Source organism: Sparus aurata, chromosome 8, assembly GCF_900880675.1.
Source record: "Sparus aurata chromosome 8, fSpaAur1.1, whole genome shotgun sequence".
In the NCBI taxonomy this organism is placed as follows: domain Eukaryota; kingdom Metazoa; phylum Chordata; class Actinopteri; order Spariformes; family Sparidae; genus Sparus; species Sparus aurata.
The window spans coordinates 3,473,478-3,495,190 of NC_044194.1; the positions used below are offsets into that span (position 1 = coordinate 3,473,478).

A 21,713-nucleotide genomic window follows, 5' to 3' on the forward strand; every position below is an offset into this window, starting at 1 on the left:
CTGAGGATGGAAAGTGAGAAAAAGTAAAATGTAATTAGAATTATCTTGATTAAATGTTTTTTATAAACTATTACTACTTTAAATTATTGAGAATCATGATGAGTTCTGATCGGTAAAAATGTGTCCTGGATACACCTCTGAGTGGAACTTCCTGTCTGAGTACAGTTCAGGTTTTGTGTTACAGGTAATACCGGTTTCTGAAACGCAGTAAATATTATCAGCTGTACAAAGACACAGAGCAGAAACAGTAAAGTTGAAAGGACAGGGTTATAAGTTCAATGCTTCTTATTTAGGTGTTTTACAGCTACAGAAGTTGTAAAACGGCCATTTTGTGACTTTTATACACAACAAAATACATTATTAGATAACATGAGACACTGTGCTCTGAGCTAGGCTAGTTAGCCTTTAGCAGACTAGTTTATCTGTGTTTGTCTTTGTTATCGTTGGATTGAGCTGCTGTGCTTTACAGTAAAGGTATGTGGTTTAACAAACTCAATTAATATCAGGTATCAAGCATGATGTTTTAATATCAGGAGACAGATCAGTCAAAGTGGGTAAATTAGCTGAAGCTAAAGCTAGCTGTGACTGTGTGCTATCTAACTTCATCCAGAGTTCAGTCACTGTGGTTTGATTTCGACCTGTTTTCTAGTTCTGACTAAATGTACATGTTGAAATTGGCCGTGTACTCACCAGTGTTTGTCAGAGATTCTGCTGTTGTGTTGAGAAAGTTTTCCTCAGTGAGAAACACAGAGACTCGTCTGGTCTGCAGCTCTACTGTTTATCTGATGAATGTTCAGTTTCATTTAATGAATGTGGTATTAAAGCTGTTGTATTTTTCCAGTGTTGCTCCGCCTCTTTCTGCTCTGCAGGTGAGGTTTTGTTGCCTTTCAGGTTCAACTTGATCACTGATGTACTTTTGGTACAAGATTTAGTCTAATGCAACACACTGAAGGCCTTCAGGGCACTCTGTGGTTACGGGAGACTTTTTACTTCATGATATTTTTATTTTGTCTTGTATCAGAGTCAGTACCGCTCCAACACACAACAGAGCAAAATATTTTAGTCCAATACATAAAATAACATTCTTACCCTGTGAGTCAGTGGTCTGCAGCTCTCTCTTTACACTCTCTCTCCGTTTCTCTAATGTAAGCAATATGTTTTATTATCGGGTTAGGTTCATTACTGACCAACATTAACTTGTTATCAAACTGTGTAACTCGCACAGAAAGCTGGCGCTGCGGCTCCTAAAGAGGCATGACGGTACACTTCATGATGATGACCTCTGTGTTTTTTCTAGGTGTTTCCCAGGTGTTCTCCTGTAAATCTAAACTCACGGACAGTTTATAATCATATGGATGCTGTTATAATGTGTAGTGATTGAGATCCTGACCCTACAAACGTCTTGGAAGGTGTCAAAGTTACGTTTTTTGCTATAATTACATAACTACATAATCACCAACAGTAAACTGGAAGCCGGTGACAGACACTGTTTTTCAGGCAGAAATGTGATGAAGTGTTGGTAGAACAGGTGGGAGGACGGACGATTTTCTGTGTACAACTGGGGTATTTTTTTCGTCAGAGAGTTGCCTAGGACAGTTACAGTTAATACGTTACTTTTCTTTGGTCATGTAACGTTGCTTTGTGGGACATTTCTCTGTATTTAGTTGAGTGAAGGATCTGTGCAGTTATCAGACTACACCCTCGATTTGCGCTGCTGGCTAATCCATTCACAATAGTTCGGTTGGCCAATACTGCGCCTCTGATACTACCTCCAGAGACGGATCAGCGCCGAAGCGAAATTTCACCCCTCGCCACCTCTGAGGCTTTCACAGAGAGGAGGCGGAAAATTTACACAGCATCCCCTCCTTCAAACGGCAGTGTGAATGGGTCTATTTTTGTGTTTTGCTTCCAGGACAGTGATGGTGGTGGTTGTTATTTTTTTCCCCATACTTCATTAACACTGGATAAAGCGATGAAGACACGCCCCTTTCCGGTTTCCCCCACGGAAGCTTATTTCTGAAAAATTTAAGAATTTTTTTTTTTATTCCGCTTGAATTGTGTCATGAATCACACATGGGATGTTTGTCTATTTAAAAGATAATTTTCCACATCAATAAAGTCTCAGTCGGTCATAAAACAAATATAAAGCTGTAAAAATGCATATTTAAAGAATACACAGCCAACAGACGTTAGCGACATTTGTCTCCTTGACCGCTCACCATAACCTGTAACTTAAACATGATAGAGCTGCTGCTGTATATTAGCAGCTAATAGAACTGACCGACTCTCATAACTACAGTCGTCACTATGAGCAGATTTGTGATTTTCATATTTTTTACTACCTTTTCTGTGCCGGGGTGGCGGCCATGTTGTTGGTGACGTGCTGAGTCAGACGATATGGTTCACTGAGCGCTTTAACACACAACCAGAGATTATACTTTATTCACAACAAACTGAGGCTTTATTGACTCGGAAAATTATCTTTTGAATTGACAAACATCATATATGTGATTCGTGACACAATTTAAGTGGGATCAATACATTATTGATCTCTCTCCATTTACTACCATACAAAGTTTTTCTGATTTAAGGTTCCATGGGGTCCGAGAGAAGAGGCAAACAGAGTGCTGAAGACAATGCTTTAAAAAATTACTTTTCAGGTCAAGAAATTTGCAGTTTGTCATAATTTTAGTAAAATATCATGTAGTTTTATGTGAAACTGTCAGGTTGGGGTAAAAGGGAAGACTATGGAAAAGGGGAAGGTGGACCCAAATGCAGTTACGGACGAGAGGCAAGGATATGGGGAAACAAAAGGCGAGCTTTATTTAAAAGCTGAACACAAGAACAGAAGCAGGCAAAACGGGGGTCGAGGGGCATAGTAGCAAATTAAAGCAGGGCAAAGTAGCAACCAAAAACAGCAAGACAAAGTTCAAATCAAAAGGCAAAATGCAAAACTCAAATCCAAAACACATACCGTGGGGAACAAGGATCAGACAGGAGCAGGCACATGGACGGGAGCATGGACAAAGACAGACGCTGACAAGAACAATGACCAGACAAGGAGTGAAGGGAACACAGAGACTAAATACACAGACACTGATGACAAGACGAGGAACAGGTGAGGTGGACCAACAGGTGAGATAACGAAGGGGAGGAGCACATGGGAACATGAAGGGAACATAGGAAAATACACAGGAGAAATTAAAGGACACATGAGGGCATGGAAAAACAAAAGACACAAGACAAGATACAAAGACATGGAAATAGACACAAGACAAAATCATGACAACCGATAACAAAACAAGGAACAAGAATCTACAGTCATGACAGAAACCGCTCAGTGAACTACATCGTCTCACTCAACAGACGTCACCAACACTGAAACTGCCTCGATTTCGGAACAGAAAAGGTACTAAAATCACAATAAATCTGATTATATTGACCACAGACATATATATGCACACGCCGTATTGACTGTACTGGCAAGATATGTTAGCACATCCGCCATATTGGATGTGGCAGGTTTTGTCCTGTAAACAAATGCTATTAGATGTGAAAACTGTTGATTTTCAAAATAAAAGCAAAAACATTTACATTTAGCTGATTTTGTCGTTTTTATATCCAATGATTTATATTCATGTAGGTTCTAATAATGACATCATGGAGACAAAAAATGAGCAAAGCCTGCAAGTCAAAATAAGACACTGCAACTGGCAGAGAGTCTGCTTTCTCTTCTTTTAGCAGTGAAGTGAAACACTGCATGACAGAATATTATTGACGCTTATTTTATTGTATAAATTTGCCGGAGGCTGATGATTGATTGATGACAATTGTCATGACTGGCTCAAGAAGCTATGACAAAAGATAGTGAGACACGGATAACCGTAACAATTAACAATATTTATTTATTTAAATAAAGTGCGCAAATCATAATAATGCCATGAGGTGTGAACGTGTGGTTAACAGTGTGCCTGCCGATGAGTGCATGTGAGTGATGAGTGCGGAGCGTTGTAAAGTGCAGAAGCCAGGCCGCAGCCAACAAAACAATACAATGGCGCCAGGAAAACCAGGTCCTTCTGGTGAGAGAGAGAGAGACGATGACTGAGACGGCCTGCTCTTAAGACCTCCAGGAGACCGGCCAGGTGCTCCTGGTTTCAAGCCCCGCCTACTGAGATACCTGCAGAAAGGAAGGAAGGGACACACAAAGCAGTAGGGGTGGTTAATCTTCCCGATTCGATTCGATTCGATTCGATTCCGATTATTGAAGTCTCGTTTCGATTACAAATCGTTTTTCGATTATTAACGATTATCGATTCGATTTTCAATTATTAACGATTTGTTGCGGCATGGATGGGTTGCTTGTCACTAGGAGATAATATGTGTGTCTGGAGGTATGTCTATGTGTGGGCGGAGTCAAGGGTGTGTGTGTGTGTCACTGGAGCTGACTGATTGCTTGATGAATGCCACCTGCGTCTGACTGGGAAATTGTTTGCTTGATGCAGAGAGTGGAGAGACAGGGTGCTCATATTTCTGTTGACCGCTAAAACTTGTTACCATCATATAGTCAATTTCTGCAAGTCCATCCTCAAACTGTATGTACAAAAGTACTTTTCATTGACAGGATAAATAAACACCCACAAACTGCAGTGACGGCTTCACGTTTCCTTTTTGGATAAAGCGCGTCGGACAGAACCCCGTGTTCCCCTCTCAGTGACTAATTTGGTTTTTGATAGTCACGATACACGATTATTGATCTTCCATTAAACATCAGTCAGCTGTTGAATTATTTTACTTCTCTTTTGAGTAACACCTCACAGCACCTTCAATATTGTATAGTGTAACTAATATCAAAATTATTATTATTTAATTTGTTTATAATGTAGACTTTCACTGTTAAAAGAAAGTTGCCAAGCTCAGCAGCCGGACTCATGTTAGAAGCATTGTTGGTGACGAGAACCAGGTCGTGTTTCTCTATTCCCACTCGTCTGCCATTGCTTTGAGAAACTCACACATATTTGCGCCTGTGTGGCTATCATCCATAGCTTTCGTCTGAAGTACATAGGACATTAGCTTCCATTAACTGCTGACATAATGAGCTGTAACGGTCACATATGAGACTGTAGCTCTGGATGTCCAGGCATGTGTGAGTGTGTTGAGCCTATAAAGCCGCTTCTCTGTCCGCTGCGGCTCTTCTCTGTCTCTTTCTACAAACAGTCGCTACTTTCAAATTAAAAGCCCCCCCGCTAAGAACCCTGTTCTAAACTCCAATGGGGTGCAATGTAAAGCTCTTATTTTGAAGACAGAGAGAGAACCAATCCTCCTATATGGAAGTGAAGTTTGGGGCCCGTTAATTAAACAAGAGCACTGGGACTCAAACCCTGCTGAAAAAGTGCATCTTGAATTCTGCAAAAACATCCTCAGAGTCCACAGAAACTGCCCAAACCACGGCTGCAGAGCAGAGCTGGGCCAGTTCCCCCTCTTAATTAAAATCAAAAAGGGAACTATTAAATTTTGGAAGCACTTGATAGAGTCTGATGTAGACTCGTACCAGCACAGAGCATACTTGGAGCAGCAGGGCTGTCTGAACCCAGATAATAATACCTGGAATTGGACAAATGAGGAAATCAGATAGACAAGTCAAAATGACACTACAAAAATAATTCCATACTCACAAATAAAACAAATCGACAAAGATAATAAACAAAAATATTGCCAACAATGGAAAACAGAAACTCAAACAATTAATGAATTAGAATGTTATGATGTACTGGACAGAGAATTCCAATTGGCCCAATATTTAACCCAAAGAAAAAAAAAAGACAAACCCTTACAAAATATAGACTCAGTGACCATAAACTTGCCATTGAAACTGGTCGCCATAAAAGAGAATGGCTAGAAAGATCAAAAAAGAACCTGTATCCACTGTGACACTGCAGAAGTAGAGACAGAAATTTTAAGAAAAGATCCCCGACTTCCTCACCCTCCAACGAGACAAATGAATCCCAATCGTTCTGGGAGAAGACAGCTCTGCTGTAGAACTAGCAGGAGAATACGTCACTGCATATCGCACATTAAGACATGTTTCAATGTAAGACTGTAAGACTCATTTATTTCTGTTTATTGATACTATCATTATTCATTCTCACTTATTATTTTATTATTGTTTATTATTTTACACACACAGAGAGAGAGAGAAAATTATTTTCTTATTTTATTTTTCTTAAATTTTACTCTATTTATATATGTATATATTAACTTATGAAGTGTGTTTTTGTCCTGTTTAATTGACTCTTTATGCTTTAGCAACAGAGTCTCTGTGACATTCATGCAAATAAAGCGAATTGAACTGAATTGAGAGACAAAGAGAGAGAGAGAGAGAGAGAGAGAAGCCGCTGCCTCATCAGAACTCCACCAGGCACGTAGATGAGACGTGACAGTGGAGCGACTTCAACCTTTGTGAGTTATAAATCCATTAACATAACTTCCTTGTGGGGGCTAACAAGTCACCTTCTACTTATTCAACGTGCTTAAATATGAGTCATATTTCAGAAAAGCGCCCATGTGTGCTTGTTAAGCCACCTGCTGGTTAATGCGAGTTAAGAATAATCTGACAGCTGTCTGTGTCGACTGTTTATCTGCCACAAATCTTAAACTTCTTCCAGATATTGAGTTTACTGTGACTTTGCTGTTTTAAACATGCTGTTCCTACTAACAGTCACAGTAGTTATTTCTTGGTTCTGTCACATGTTTAGATGTGTAGCCTGTGTTTCTAGTTTGCACTTGCCATCCAATAAATAGCCTGATAATAAACCAGTGTTGCATTGCTGTTTAAGAACCACAGCTGAATTGCATGTCTTCTAAACCTCAGTATTATGATGATGTGAATAAACTCATGTTGACAATAATTTGTTGACACAAATGAAATGGCAGTTACATATCAGTCACAGCTACACTGGATACACAGTTAAGAGTTTAGCTTTCTATAAGTATTTTGTTTATTAATTTTACATTAATCAATCTACATATTGTGCTATTAAGGGCTGAAATTTTTTTCCGCGCGCATAGCACGCACACATACTGCCCTTTTCTGAATTTGAGCACGTCATGTGCACGTCCCTGTTTCCAGGGTTCGTACGGTCATGAAAAACCTGGAAAAGTATTGGAAATTGAAAATGCATCTTCTAGGTCCTTGAAAAGTTAATAAAAAATAACATTTCCTGTAAAGTTTTGGAAAATTCATGGAAATATTGCGTGGATAATATTTAGGATGTGTGAAACATAAATAAAATGATGTAATGTGCCATTTAAAATTTAAGTTGACACAGAAGTGCAACTTCACACTATATCGGTGATGTGGCAGTTCACGTTAGGGGAAACAAGCGGATCATTGGCATGCTCAACGACCCTCCGCACATGGATTTTGAGATGCTGTATTCGATGACAAAATGCCAGGAAAGTGTAGTTTTAACAACGAGTGGTTTTGTGTGTTAGTGCCTTCCAACGATCCGCTAATGTGCGGGTGGTTTGAGTGATGTGAGATCCTGCAGAAAGCTTAGCAGCTTAGCCTTTCATGTGAGCCTTGTTATTTTCCAGATTGATGTTCAAGCTCTTGTTTGAAGAGTAAAATTTTTATATTTTATTTTATGTTATGTGCAGTGTTGGGAATAACGGCATTAGAATAAACGGTGTTACCAAGGGCGTTACTCTTTTCAGTAACGGGTAATCTAACTAATTACTATTTCCACTGTTACCAACGCCGTTATCATTACCAACTATCAAATGTGGCGCGTTACAAACTGAAGCTGCTCATTGAAGCTGTTGTCATGTGACTCGGCTCTCAGACTGACCGTTGCGGAAATGTTTTTTCATCATAAACACTCGGTGAGTTAAAGGTTTTTTTTGCAGACGCTGTTTTTCGGGCAGAAATGTGGTGAAGAGGCGGTAGGACGGTCGGGAGGACAGACGCTTCTCCACGTACAGCTGCGGTATTTGTGTCCTTGTTGCAGAAGACAGGTACAGTTACTACGTTACCTTAGTTTGGTTCTGTAACGTTGCTTTGTGGGACATTTCTCTTTATTAAGTTAAGTGAGGGACCTGTGCAGCTAACAGACCATCAGATAGACATGTTCTCCACGCCAATACTGCACCTCTGATACTATCAGACGAGTATCATATACAGAAGTTATTGAAAAGTTACATACATGAAATGTTTGATTTAAAAAAAAACAAATTGAGGTTTGTATCGAACCGTGGGTCAAAAATCGTGATACAAACCCAACCGTGAGTTTGGTGTATCGTTACAGCCCGAGTTATTTTTCACAGAAGTGAATACACGTATGACATCAAAACAAAGATTCATTCTACATTAAGTTCAAGATTTTGCACACTTTAAGTTTTAAGAGGAAATTTATTTTTGAATATTTTTTATTTATGTTTTAATAAGAATGCAAGTGCACTGAATATGTATCTATTTTTATATGTTGATACAACATACAACATATTGCCAAAAGTATTCACTCACCTGCCTTGACTCCCATTCTTAATCCATAGGGTTTAATATGACGTCGGTCCACCTTTTGCAGCTATAACAGCTTCAACTCTTCTGAAGGCTTTCCACAAGGTTTAGGAGTGTTTTGGGGAGTTTTGACTATTATTCCAGGAGTGCATTTGTGAGGTCACACACTGATGTTGGACGGGAAGGCCTGGCTCTCAGTCTCCGCTCTAATTCATCCCAAAGGTGTTCTGTCAGGTTGAGGTCAGGACTCTGTGCAGGCCAGTCAAGTTCATCCACACCAAACTCTCTCCATATCTTTATGAACCGTGCAGAGACTGAGGGCCAGGCCTTCCCATCCAACATTAATGTGTGACCTCACAAATGTGCTTCTGAAAGAATGGTCACAAATTCACATAAACACACTCCTAAACCTTGTGGAAAGAAGAGTTAAAGCTGTTATAGCTGCAAAGGGTGGACCAACGTCATATCAAACCCTATTGATTAAGAATGGGATGTCACTTAAGTTCATATGCGAGTCAAGGCAGGTGAGCAAATACTTTTGGCAATATAGTGTAGATACTTTGATTTGGGAAATCAGGAGATGGTATTCCTAGCCCTAAAGTTCTCCATTTCTCTTGCACTCTGTGATGGAGAGAGGTCTGATGGTTCATCTGTTAATGATAACTGTGTAAGTGTTGTGATTAAAACATGACAGAGTGTATCAAGATGTGTCTGTGGTTTGATTTAGACGCACCGATTTTCAGTCTGGGAAATTCAATGAAAGATTATGGAGAAGTCATTGAAAAGTCATGGAAAACTATTGCTAAGAAAGTGTACAAACCCTGTAAACACTGTGTCTATGAGCTGAAAGACACATTTTCAGAGGCAGTAATATGTGCTGTTAGATGTCGCCTCAAATGATCGACTTTAATCTTAAAATGTCAACTTCCTCCTGACATTTATTTCTCCCCTCTGGCCCTAATACTCTTCTGTATGCTTCAGCGTCAGACTGTAGTTCTTTATTAAGAGCAGGTCCTCATGTGAACACAGGCTGCAGTTTGTTATGAGCTCCACTAGAGGGCGTCCTCACATCTCACTTATTCTCTACAAACCAGTTGGACAGGTTTAGTTCACATCAGCTGCTCAAACCTTCAATAACACAACATCATCTTACACTACAACCTCTCTCACATGTGATCTGATCTGAGAACAGCTGATGGTGATTTTAATCACATGATTTGTTTGTCGTAAGAAACATCAGCTTCATTATCAAAACAAAATGAGAGAAAATTAAATTACATTTGTCTTATCCATAAAATGTTCTTTAGCACTTTGTGTTAATATGCAACACTTCTTATATAAACAATGATCAGAACATAAAAAGGTTTGAATTTGGCACCCAAATATTTGTGGAACAGAAAATTATTATTTTTTGAACACTTTAGATTCTACAGTTCTTAGAAAAATAAAGTACATTTTATCATATCAATCAGAGCGATACTGTGACACATTAAACAAAAACATTGGCAGAAAAAGGTGAAAAAGGCTTCATCAGAATCTGAAAATAAACAATGTACAAACCAAATATGATCAGTAAATATACATTAATTACATTAAATGATGTGAATCTTTCTGTAGAAAATCAAATGTTTGTTCTACTCAGTGTGATTGACAGGAGAGATGACCAGAGGAGCAGAGTTTTTACCACCATCATTAACACATGGACTGAAGTATGGGTAGAGTTTCTGAGTGAAGCAGCAGCCAGTAAAGGAGTAGATAAGAGCTGCAGCATCAACGTCATAAAAGGAGACCAGACCCTCCTCATATGAGCAGATTTATTGTGATTTTAATTTGTTTACTACCTTTTCTGTGCCGAGGTGGCGGCCATGTTGTTGTTGGCGACATGTGCTGAGTCAGACGATATGGTTCACTGAGCACTTTAACACAAAACAACATGAGATTATACTTTATTTACGACAAACTGAGGCTTAACTGACTTGGAAAATTATCTTTTTAAATTGACAAACATCATATGATCATATGTGTGATTCCTGATACAATTTAAGTGGGATCAATACATTATTTGTCTCTCTACATTTACTACCATACAAAGTTTTTCTGAAATAAAGTTCCATGGGGTCCGAGGGAAGAAGCCAACAGAGTTCTGAAGACATGCTTTAAAAAAATTGTTCTTCAAGTCAAGAAATGTGCAGATTGTCATAATTATAGTAAAATATCATGTAATTTTGGGTGAAACCCCTCAGTGAACGACATCGTTTCACTCAACAGACATCACCAACATTGAAATGGCCTCCAACTTGGTGCAGAATTGATACTAAGAGAGATGAATATGATGATAAATCTGTTTGTATCGACAACTGTAGTTATGCGTCTTCACGGTCTTATATTTAGGTATTTTCATGACAGACTGCGACTTTCTCAAGTTGATAAAACATTTTTATTTTGACAAACATTATATTTGTAGTTCATGTCAAAATTCATAGTGGATGTAAATAGTATTTGTTTTTCTTCCATTCACTACCATACAAAATTTTTTCTGAAGAAAAAAAAAAAGTTCCATGAGACAAAAAGAAAGAGGTCGGACTTCTGCTTCCTTAATTTTAGAAGTATTCATTAAATGTTGCTTCTCTGTTGTCTAATATAAAGTGGTGCAGCAATGACTTTTAAAACCAAGTAACTTAAAAAAGAAGTGAGGGTCATTACATCATTGAATCTGAAAATGATAAAAACCCACTTCAGACAGTCGGTTACTGAATCAAACACTAAACAGACTGTGATCCAGCTGATCCCTCTGCACTTCACTGCTGCTCTCCAAAGAGTTGAGCAGATTTTTTCATCAGCTGAAAACAATAAAAATGCTTTTTTTGATGAAAGCACAAAAATGTTTTACATTTTTACAACAAAATAAGACATACATAAAATGTTCTTTAGTAATTTATGAAGGAGTAAAATAGTCAATGAATCTAAAATGCTGATTATTTTTTAATACTTTCTTTCTGATGATTTAACAGTTCTTAGAAAAATATAAAAACGTTACATCATATCAATCAGAGTCAGTGTGACACATTAAAAAACAAAAACATTGACAGAAAAAAATGCTTCATCAGAATCTGAAAAACCAAATATAATCAGTAAATATACATTTATTACATTAGATGATGTGAATCATTCTGTAGAAAATCATGTTTGTTCTACTCAGTGTGATTGACAGGAGAGATGATCAGAGGAGCAGAGTTTTTACCACCATCATTAAGACACGGACAGAAGTATGGGTAGAGTTTCTGAGTGAAGCAGCAGCCAGTAAAGGAGTAGATAAGAGCTGCAGCATCAACGTCATAAAAGGAGACCAGACCCTCCTCATAATCCACAAACACCCCCACCTTCTCAGGCCGACACTTCAGAGAGAGACGGACTGGAGGGCCAGCAAGAGCTTTGTACTCATTTTCATTTCTCAACCATATCGTCCAGTAACCATTCTGAGGATTCAGTGTGATTTCTCCCTTCCTGTTGATCGACTCTCTGACCACTCCTAAAGTCCAGTCAGTCTTCTCTTTAACTTGAACCTCATAATAAAATCTTCCTGAAGAGAAACTCTGCTTTGATAAGACGCAGCGACAGTAATCAAATCTCTCTGGGTTGTCTGGAAGATTCTTCTTAACATCACTGTCATATACTTGTTTTCCATCATCAGACAGGATGAGGTTGGGATGTGCTGTATCAGGATCGAGTGTCACATCCACTGCATACTGCTGGACCCTCTTCAGCTCGGCCTCAAGCAGCTTCTTCATCTGTTTACTGAGCGTCTCCTCCAGCTGATTCACAGCTCTCACCACAGTCCCCTCATATGAAGGTGGACGGACGCTGACTCCTGTCCAGTCCTTGGTGGGTGGAGCAGCGTTCAGTGATGGGAAGCTTTGGAAGAAATCAACAAGTTTCTCTTTAGAACTTGAGAGCTGCTCCACCTCAGAGCTTCTCTTCTCCAGCTCAGAGATTTCCTGTTCCAGCTCTTTGATGAAGCCTTCAGCCTGTTTCTCTGTCTCTCTCTGCTTCTCTTTGATGGTGTCGATGAGCTCGGCCTGGCTTCTCTCAACAGACTCCTTCAGAGCGCTGAAGACCTGAACACCAGCTGCTATCTCTCTGTCTGCATCTTTCTTACTGAGCTCCACTGAGCGCTTCATCTCCTGAATCTTCAGTCGTCTCTTCTGGATCATCTGCTGAACTTCAGCGTCTCTCTTCCCCAGCTCGGCCTTCTTTCCTTCATATTCTTCTTTCAGAGGAACAACATCATGTGTCTGGTGGTCTGAATAGGTGCAGAGTATGCAGACACATATCTGGTCGGTCTTACAGAACAGCTCCAGCAGTTTATCGTGCTTCGTACACATCCTGTCTTCCAGGTTCTCCACAGGGTCGATCAGCTGATGTCTTTTCAGGCCTGACATTGTCAGATGAGGCTCCAGGTGAGTCTCACAGTAGGAGGCCAGACACACCAGGCAGGACTTCAGGGCCTTCAGTTTGGTTACAGTGCAGACGTCACAGGGAACTTCTCCTGGTTTGGAAACTTGTTGCTCTAAGCTGCTGCTGCTGGCTTTCTGTTGAGCTGACTGTCTGAACTGAGCAGCCATCTCAGAGATGAACGTGTTGACCTGCAGTTCAGGTCTGGTGTTGAAAGTCTTTTTACAGTTGGGACACTGACACTTGACATTTTTATCCCAGTGTTGAGTGATGCAGGTTTTACAGAAGTTGTGTCCACATGGTGTGCTGACTGGATCAGTGAACACATCCAGACAGATGGAGCACAGAAACTGATCTTCAGTCAGCAGACAGCTGGCAGCAGACATGTTTACAGTCTGAGGGTGAAAAGTGAGAAAAGAAAACTGTAATTACAAATCTCTTGATTAGGTATTCAATAAACTATTACTAGTGGAATATAAGGAGTCATGATGAACTCTGACGGGTAAAAATGTGTCCTGGATACACCTCTGAGTGGAACTTCCTGTCTGAGTACAGTTCAGGTTTTGTGTTACAGGTAATACCGGTTTCTGAAACGCAGTAAATATTATCAGCTGTACAAAGACACAGAGCAGAAACAGTTAAGCTGAAAGAACAGGGTTCAAATTTTGAGGCTTCTTACTTAAGTGTTTAACAATTATAGACGTTGTAAAACAGCCATTTTGTGCTTGTAAAGGCAATAAAATACACTGTCAGATAACATGAGACACTGTGCTCTGAGCTAGGCTAGTTAGCCTTTAGCAGACTAGTTTATCTGTGTTTGTCTTTGTTATGGTTGGATTGAGCTGCTGTGCTTTACAGTAAAGGTATGTGGTTTAACAAACTCAATTAATATCAGGTATCAAGCATGATGTTTTAATATCAGGAGACAGATCAGTCAAAGTGGGTAAATTAGCTGAAGCTAAAGCTAGCTGTGACTGTGTGCTATCTAACTTTATCCAGAGTTCAGTCACTGTGGTTTGATTTCAACCTGTTTTGTAGTTCTGACTAAATGTACATGTTGAAATTGGCCGTGTACTCACCAGTGATTGTCAGAGATTCTGCTGTTGTGTTGAGAAAGTTTTCTTCAGAGAGAAACACAGAGACTCGTCTGGACTGCAGATCTGCTGTCACTCAAACTTTCACTTTCATTTTTGAGGAAATGTGACTTGTAGTTTTTTCTCTCTCAGCTGCTCCTCCTCTCAGAGCAGCTCTGTGGTTTTATTGTCTCACTGTGAAACAACCTTGACACAGATTTGAAACAAGAAGTGAATTGCATTTTAGTTTATTCTTCTTTTTTTCTACAATGGAAGTTTACAGCAGCCAACAGAACATATGATCACAAATAGACAACATAAGAAAAGAACTCTTTAATGAAATTTTAATTGTGTATTTTATACAAAGCTCCTCTATTAGAGAGTAGTCAGCCTTTATTTATTTCCACCACTGGGAAAATCCACAGTAGAGCTGGGCGATATGGCTGAAAAATGTATCACGATATAAGTGTTTACAGGCAGGCACGTGCACACATAAGGCCCAAGGGCTGCTTGCCTCGTATTATAAAGTGCCCTTTTTGTGTGTTTTTAATGAATAAATAAATTCCTGTTGTGCAAAGGGATGTCAAAAAACGGCGGTATAAAAACGCCACTGTTATCTACTGTACGCATTTCGTACGTAATATGGTGTCATGTGTGAGTGTGTTGAGCCTATAAAGCCGCTTCTCTGTCCGCTGCGGCTCTTCTCTGTCTCTTTCTATGAACGGTCGCTACTTTCAAATTAAAAGCCCCCTCGCTAAGAACCCTGTTCTAAACTCCAATGGGGTGCAATGTAAAGCTCTTATTTTGAACACAGAGAGAGAACCAATCCTCCTATATGGAAGTGAAGTTTGGGGCCCGTTAATTAAACAAGAGCACTGGGACTCAAACCCTGCTGAAAAAGTGCATCTTGAATTCTGCAAAAACATCCTCAGAGTCCACAGAAACTGCCCGAACCACGGCTGCAGAGCAGAGCTGGGCCAGTTCCCCCTCTTAATTAAATTCAAAAAGGAAACTATTAAATTTTGGAAGCACTTGATAGAGTCTGATGTAAACTCGTACCAGCACAGAGCATACTTGGAGCAGCAGGGCTGTCTGAACCCAGATAATAATACCTGGAATGGGACAAATGAGGAAATCAGATTGACAAGTCAAAATGACACTACAAAAATAATTCCATACTCACAAATAAAACAAATCGACAAAGATAATAAACAAAAATATTGCCAACAATGGAAAACAGAAACTCAAACAATTAATAAATTAGAATGTTATAATGTACTGGACAGAGAATTCCAATTGGCCCAATATTTAACCCAAATAAAAACAAATAAAAAAAAGACAAACCCTTAAAAAATATAGACTCAGTGACCATAAACTTGCCATTGAAACTGGTCGCCATAAAAGAGAATGGCTAGAAAGATCAAAAAGAACCTGTATCCACTGTGACACTGCAGAAGTAGAGACAGAAACTCACTTTCTCACAAAATGTCCCAAATACAAAGAAATTAGAGAAGAATTATTTCCCAAATTTAAAGAAAAAATCCCCGACTTCCTCACCCTCCAACGAGACAAATGAATCCCAATCGTTCTGGGAGAAGACAGCTCTGCTGTAGAACTAGCAGGAGAATACGTCACTGCATGTCGCACATTAAGAAATGTTTCAATGTAAGACTGTAAGACTCACTTATTTCTGTTTATTGATACTATCATTATTCATTCTAACTTATTATTTTATTATTGTTTATTATTTTACACACACACACACAGAGAGAGAAACACGAACACACACAATTATTTTCTTATTTTATTGTTCTTAAATTTTACTCTATTTATATATGTATATATTAACTTGTGAAGTGTATTTTTGTCCTGTTTAATTGACTCTTTATGCTTTAGCAATATAGTCTCTGTGACATTCATGCAAATAAAGCGAATTGAATTGAATTGAATTGAATTGAATAGAGAGAGAGAGAGAGAGAGAGAGAGAGAGAGAGAGAGAAGCCGCTGCCTCATCAGAACTCCACCAGGCACGTAGATGAGACGTGACAGTGGAGCGACTTGAACCTTTGTGAGTTATAAATCCATTAACATAACTTCCTTGTGGGGGCTAACAAGTCACCTTCTACTTATTCAACGTGCTTAAATATGAGTCATATTTCAGAAAAGCGCCCATGTGTGCTTGTTAAACTAACTGCTGGTTAATGAGAGTTAAGAATAATCTGACAGCTGTCTGTGTCGGCTGTTTATCTGCCACAAATCTTAAACTTCTTCCAGATATTGAGTTTACTGTGACTTTGCTGTTTTAAACATGCTGTTCCTGTAACAGTCACAGTAGTTATTTCTTGGTTCTGTCACATGTTTAGATGTGTAGCCTGTGTTTCTAGTTTGCACTTGCCATCCAATAAATAGCTGATAATAAACCAGTGTTGCATTGCTGTTTAAGAACCACAGCTGAATTGCATGTCTTCTAAACCTCAGTATTATGATAATGTGAATAAACTCATGTTGACGATAATTTGTTGACACAAATGAAATGGCAGTTACATATCAGTCACAGCTACACAGGATACACAGTTAAGAGTTTAGCTTTCTATAAGTATTTTGTTTATTAATTTTACATTAATCAATTTACATATTGTGCTATTAAGGGCTGAAATTTTTTTCTGCGCGCATAGCACACACACATACTGCCCTTTTCTGAATTTGAGCACCTGCCCCTCTATAATCATGTGCACGTCCCTGTTTCCAGGGTTCGTACGGTCATGAAAAACCTGGAAAAGTATTGGAAATTGAAAATGCATCTTCTAGGTCCTTGAAAAGTTAATAAAAAATAACATTTCCTGTAAAGTTTTGGAAAATTCATGGAAATATGGCGTGGATAATATTTAGGATGTGTGAAACATAAATAAAATGAGGTAATTTAAAATTTAAGTTGACACGGAAGTGCAACTTCACGCTATATCGGTGATGTGGCTGTTCACTTTAGCGGAAACAAGTGGATCACTGGCATGCTCAACGACCCTCCGCACATGGATTTTGAGATGCTGTATTCGATGACAAAATGCCAGGAAAGTGTAGTTTTAACAACCAGTGGTTTTGTTTGTTAGTGCCTTCCAACGATCCGCTAATGTGCGGGTGGTTTGAGTGATGTGAGATCCTGCAGAAAGCTTAGCAGCTTAGCCTTTCATGTGAGCCTTGTTATTTTCCAGATTGATGTTCAAGCTCTTGTTTGAAGAGTAAAATTTTTATATTTTATTTTATGTTATGTGCAGTGTTGGGAATAACGGCATCAGAATAAACGGTGTTACCAAGGGCGTTACTCTTTTCAGTAACGGGTAATCTAACTAATTACTATTTCCACTGTTACAACGCCGTTACCATTACCAACTATCCAATGTGGCGCGTTACAAACTGAAGCTGCTCATTGAAGCTGTTGTCATGTGACTCGGCTCTCAGACTGACCGTTGCGGAAATTTTTTTTCATCATAAACACTCGGTGAGTTAAAGAGGTTTTTTGCCGGTGACAGACGCTGTTTTTCGGGTAGAAATGTGGTGAAGAGGCGGTAGGACGGTCGGGAGGACAGACGCTTCTCCACGTACAGCTGCTGTATTTGTGTGCTCTTTGCCGAGGACAGGTACAGTTACTACCTTACCTTAGTTTGGTTCTGTAACAATTCTTTGTGGGACATTTCTCTTTATTAAGTTAAGTGAGGGACCTGTGCAGCTAACAGACCATCAGATAGAAACGTCCTCCACGCCTATACTGCACCTCTGATACTATCAGACAAGTATCATATACAGAAGTTATTGAAGTGTTACATAAATGAAATGTTTAATAAAAAAAAAAACAAATCGAGGTTTGTATCGAACCGTGGGTCAAAAATCGTGATACAAACCCAATCGTGAGTTTGGTGTATCGTAACAGCCCGAGTTATTTTTCAGAGAAGTGAATACACGTATGACATCACAACAAAGATTCATTCTACATTAAGTTCAAGATTTTGCACACTTTAAGTTTTAAGAGGAAATTTATTTTTGAATAATTTTTATTTATGTTTTAATAAGAATGCAAGTGCACTGAATTTGTATCTATTTTTATATGTTGATACAACATACAACATATTGCCAAAAGTATTCGCTCATCTGCCTTAACTCCCATTCTTAATCAATAGGGTTTAATATGACGTCGGTTCACCTTTTGCAGCTATAACAGCTTCAACTCTTCTGGGAACGCCTTCCACAAGGTTTAGGAGTGTGTTTTGGGGAGTTTTGACTATTCTTCCAGAAGTGCATTTGTGAGGTCACACACTGATGTTGGACGGGAAGGCCTGGCTCTCAGTCTCCGCTCTAATTCATCCCACAGGTGTTCTATCGGGTTGAGGTCAGGACTCTGTGCAGACCAGTCAAGTTCATCCACACCAAACTCTCTCCATATCTTTATGAACCGTGCAGAGACTGAGGGCCAGGCCTTCCCATCCAACATTAATGTGTGACCTCACAAATGTGCTTCTGAAAGAATGGTCACAAATTCACATAAACACACTCCTAAACCTTGTGGAAAGAAGAGTTGAAGCTGTTATAGCTGCAAAGGGTGGACCGACGTCATATCAAACCCTATTGATTAAGAATGGGATGTTAAGTTCATATGCGAGTCAAGGCAGTAGAGCAAATACTTTTGGCTTTATAGTGTAGATACTTTGATTTGGGAAATCAGGAGATGGTATTCCTAGCTCTAAAGTTCTCCATTTCTCTTGCACTCTGTGATGGAGAGAGGTCTGATGGTTCATCTGTTCATGATAACTGTGTAAGTGTTGTGATTAAAACATGACAGAGTGTATCAAGATGTGTCTGTGGTTTGATTTAGAGGCACCGATTTCGGTCTTGAAATTCAATGAAAGATTATGGAGAAGTCCTTGAAAAGTCATGGAAAGCTATTGCTGAAAAAGTGTACAAACCCTGTAAACACTGTGTCTATGAGCTGAAAGACACATTTGCAGAGGCAGTAATATGCGCTGTTAGATGTCGCCTCAAATGATCGACTTTAATCTTAAAATGTCAACTTCCTCCTGATGTTTTTTTCTCCCCCCTGGCCCTGATACTCTTCTGTATGCTTCAGCATCAGACTGTAGTTCTTTATTAAGAGCAGGTCCTCATGTGAACACAGGCTGCAGTTTGATATGAACTCCACTAGAGGGCGTGCTCACATCTCACTTATTCTCTACAAACCAGTTGGACAGGTTTAGTTCACATCAGCTGCTCAAACCTTCAATAACACAACATCATCTTACACTACAACCTCTCTCACATGTGATCTGATCTGAGAACAGCTGATGGTGTTTTTAATCACATGATTTGGTCATCACAAGAAACATCAGCAGCTGAAAACAATGAAAAACAAATTCACTGATTAAGGTAGTAGAACAAATATTTTACCATTCATCATTTTAAAAACAAAATTAGAGATTATTAACATTAAACATTAAATGATGTGAATCTTTCTGCAGAAAATCAAATGTTTGTTCTACTCAGTAAAATTGAAAGGAGAGATGATCAGAGGAGCAGAGTTTTTATCACCATCATTACGACCAGAACCAAAGTATGGGTAGAGTTTCTGAGTGAAGCAGCAGCCAGTAAAGGAGTAGATAAGAGCTGCAGCATCAACGTCATAAAAGGAGACCAGACCCTCCTCATAATCCACAAACACCCCCACCTTCTCAGGCCGACACTTCAGAGAGAGACGGACTGAAGGACCAGCACCAGCTCTGTACTCAATTGAATTCCTCAACCATATCGTCCAGTAACCATCCTGAGGATATAGTTTAAGATGTCCCTTCCTGTTGATTGACTCTCTGGCCACTCCTAAATCCCACTTAGTCTTCTCTTTAACCTGAACCTCATAATAAAATCTTCCTGAAGAGAAACTCTGCTTTGCTAAGACACAGGCACATGTATTAAATCTCTCTGGGTTGTCTGGGAGATTCTTCCTTACATCACAGCAGAAAACGTGTTTCCTATCATCAGACAGGATGAGTTGGGGATGTGCTGTATCAGGATCAAGTGTCACATCCACTGCATACTGCTGGACCCTCTTCAGCTCGGCCTCAAACAGCGTCTTCATCTGTTTACTGAGCATCTCCTCCAACTGATTCACAGCTCTCACCACAGTCCCCTCATATGAAGGTGGATGGACGCTGACTCCTGTCCAGTCCTTGGTGGGTGGAGCAGTGTTCAGGGATGGGGAGCCTTGGAAGTGGACGAAGATGTTCTCTTTAGAACTTGAGAGCTGCTTCACGTCAGAGCTTCTCTTCTCCAGCTCAGAGATTTCCTGTTCCAGCTCTTTGATGAAGCCTTCAGCCTGTTTCTCTGTCTCTCTCTGCTTCTCTTTGATGGTGTTGATGAGCTCGGCCTGGCTTCTCTCAACAGACTCCTTCAGAGCGCTGAAGACCTGAACACCAGCTGCTATCTCTCTGTCTGCATCTTTCTTACTGAGCTCCACTGAGCACTTCATCTCCTGAATCTTCAGTCGTCTCTTCTGGATCATCTGCTGAATTTCAGCGTCTCTCTTCCCCAGCTCGGCCTTCTTTCCTTCATATTCTTCTTTCAGAGGAACAACATCATGTGTCTTGTGATCCAAAACAGTGCAGAGCATGCAGACACACATCTGGTCGGTCTTACAGAACAGCTCCAGCAGTTTATCGTGCTTCGTACACATCCTGCCTTCCAGGTTCTCCACAGGGTCGATAAGCTGATGTCTTTTCAGGCCTGACATTGTCAGATGAGGCTCCAGGTGAGTCTCACAGTAGGAGACCAGACACACCAGGCAGGACTTCAGGGCCTTCAGTTTGGTTCCAGTGCAGACGTCACAGGGAACTTCTCCTGGTTTGGAAACTTGTTGCTCTGAGCTGCTGCTGCTGGCTCTCTGTTGAGCTGACTGTCTGAACTGAGCAGCCATCTCAGAGATGAACGTGTTGACCTGCAGTTCAGGTCTGGTGTTGAAAATCTTTTTACAGTTGGGACACTGACACCTAACATTTTTATCCCATTGTTTAGTAATGCAGGTTTTACAGAAGTTGTGTCCACATGGTATGGTGACTGGATCAGTGAACACATCCAGACAGATGGAGCACAGAAACTGATCTTCAGTCAGCAGACAGCTGGCAGCAGACATGTTTACAGTCTGAGGATTAAAAGTGAGAAAAAGAAAACTAATTAGATATCTCTTGATTAAATGTTTCATAAACTATGTATATAGCACTATAAGGTGAGTAATATTAAGTTCTGTTGTTGTACTACACCCAACTGAGGTACAGAGTTACTCAGAAGTTTGTGCAACTCAAATTAGTGCTGCGATTGCCAATGAGTTTGCGTCTGAATGTGTAAGTTTGATGCTCAGTGTTATCATTAAAACATGAGGAAACTTTAACCTCCACGTGTTCATGGAACAAAAGTAGATAAAATTAAGACAAGCTAAAGACAGAAAATATAGAAACAGAGAAGCAGGAGTAGGAGGTGGTGTTACTGTGGATGTTAATATTGATTTTAATGCAGTCAAACTCACTTTCACAATTTGTTTTATGTTGAAGTTTCAATTCAAGTGTAAGAACACAAACCAAATCTCCTTATCCACTATTTTGTTTACGTTGCAGTGATCATATGTTGTTTATTTAATAACA

The 21,713-nt window shown here is 39.6% G+C and overlaps 2 protein-coding genes across 2 annotated transcripts; both read right to left on the minus strand.

Annotated features, from left to right (window-relative positions):
* Window positions 1-11,075: 11,075 nt before the first annotated feature.
* Window positions 11,076-13,353, minus strand: LOC115586118 (E3 ubiquitin-protein ligase TRIM39-like). The gene has a single exon (XM_030424896.1). The coding sequence runs from the start codon at window positions 13,351-13,353 to the stop codon at window positions 11,707-11,709; it is 1,647 nt and encodes a 548-aa protein (XP_030280756.1). The 3' UTR covers window positions 11,076-11,706.
* Window positions 13,354-19,146: 5,793 nt separating this feature from the next.
* LOC115586119 (E3 ubiquitin-protein ligase TRIM39-like) lies at window positions 19,147-21,187 on the minus strand (the record flags this gene model as incomplete). The annotated part of the gene is made up of 1 exon (XM_030424897.1): window positions 19,147-21,187. A coding segment is annotated over one exon (1,626 nt), but the record flags the coding sequence as incomplete, so codon positions are not given.
* Between the last annotated feature and the right edge of the window lie 526 nt (window positions 21,188-21,713).

Bases quoted from the DNA above. Each gene is read 5' to 3' on its own strand.
- LOC115586118 (XM_030424896.1), bottom strand. From the start codon at position 13,353: ATGTCTGCTGCCAGCTGTCTGCTGACTGAAGATCAGTTTCTGTGCTCC.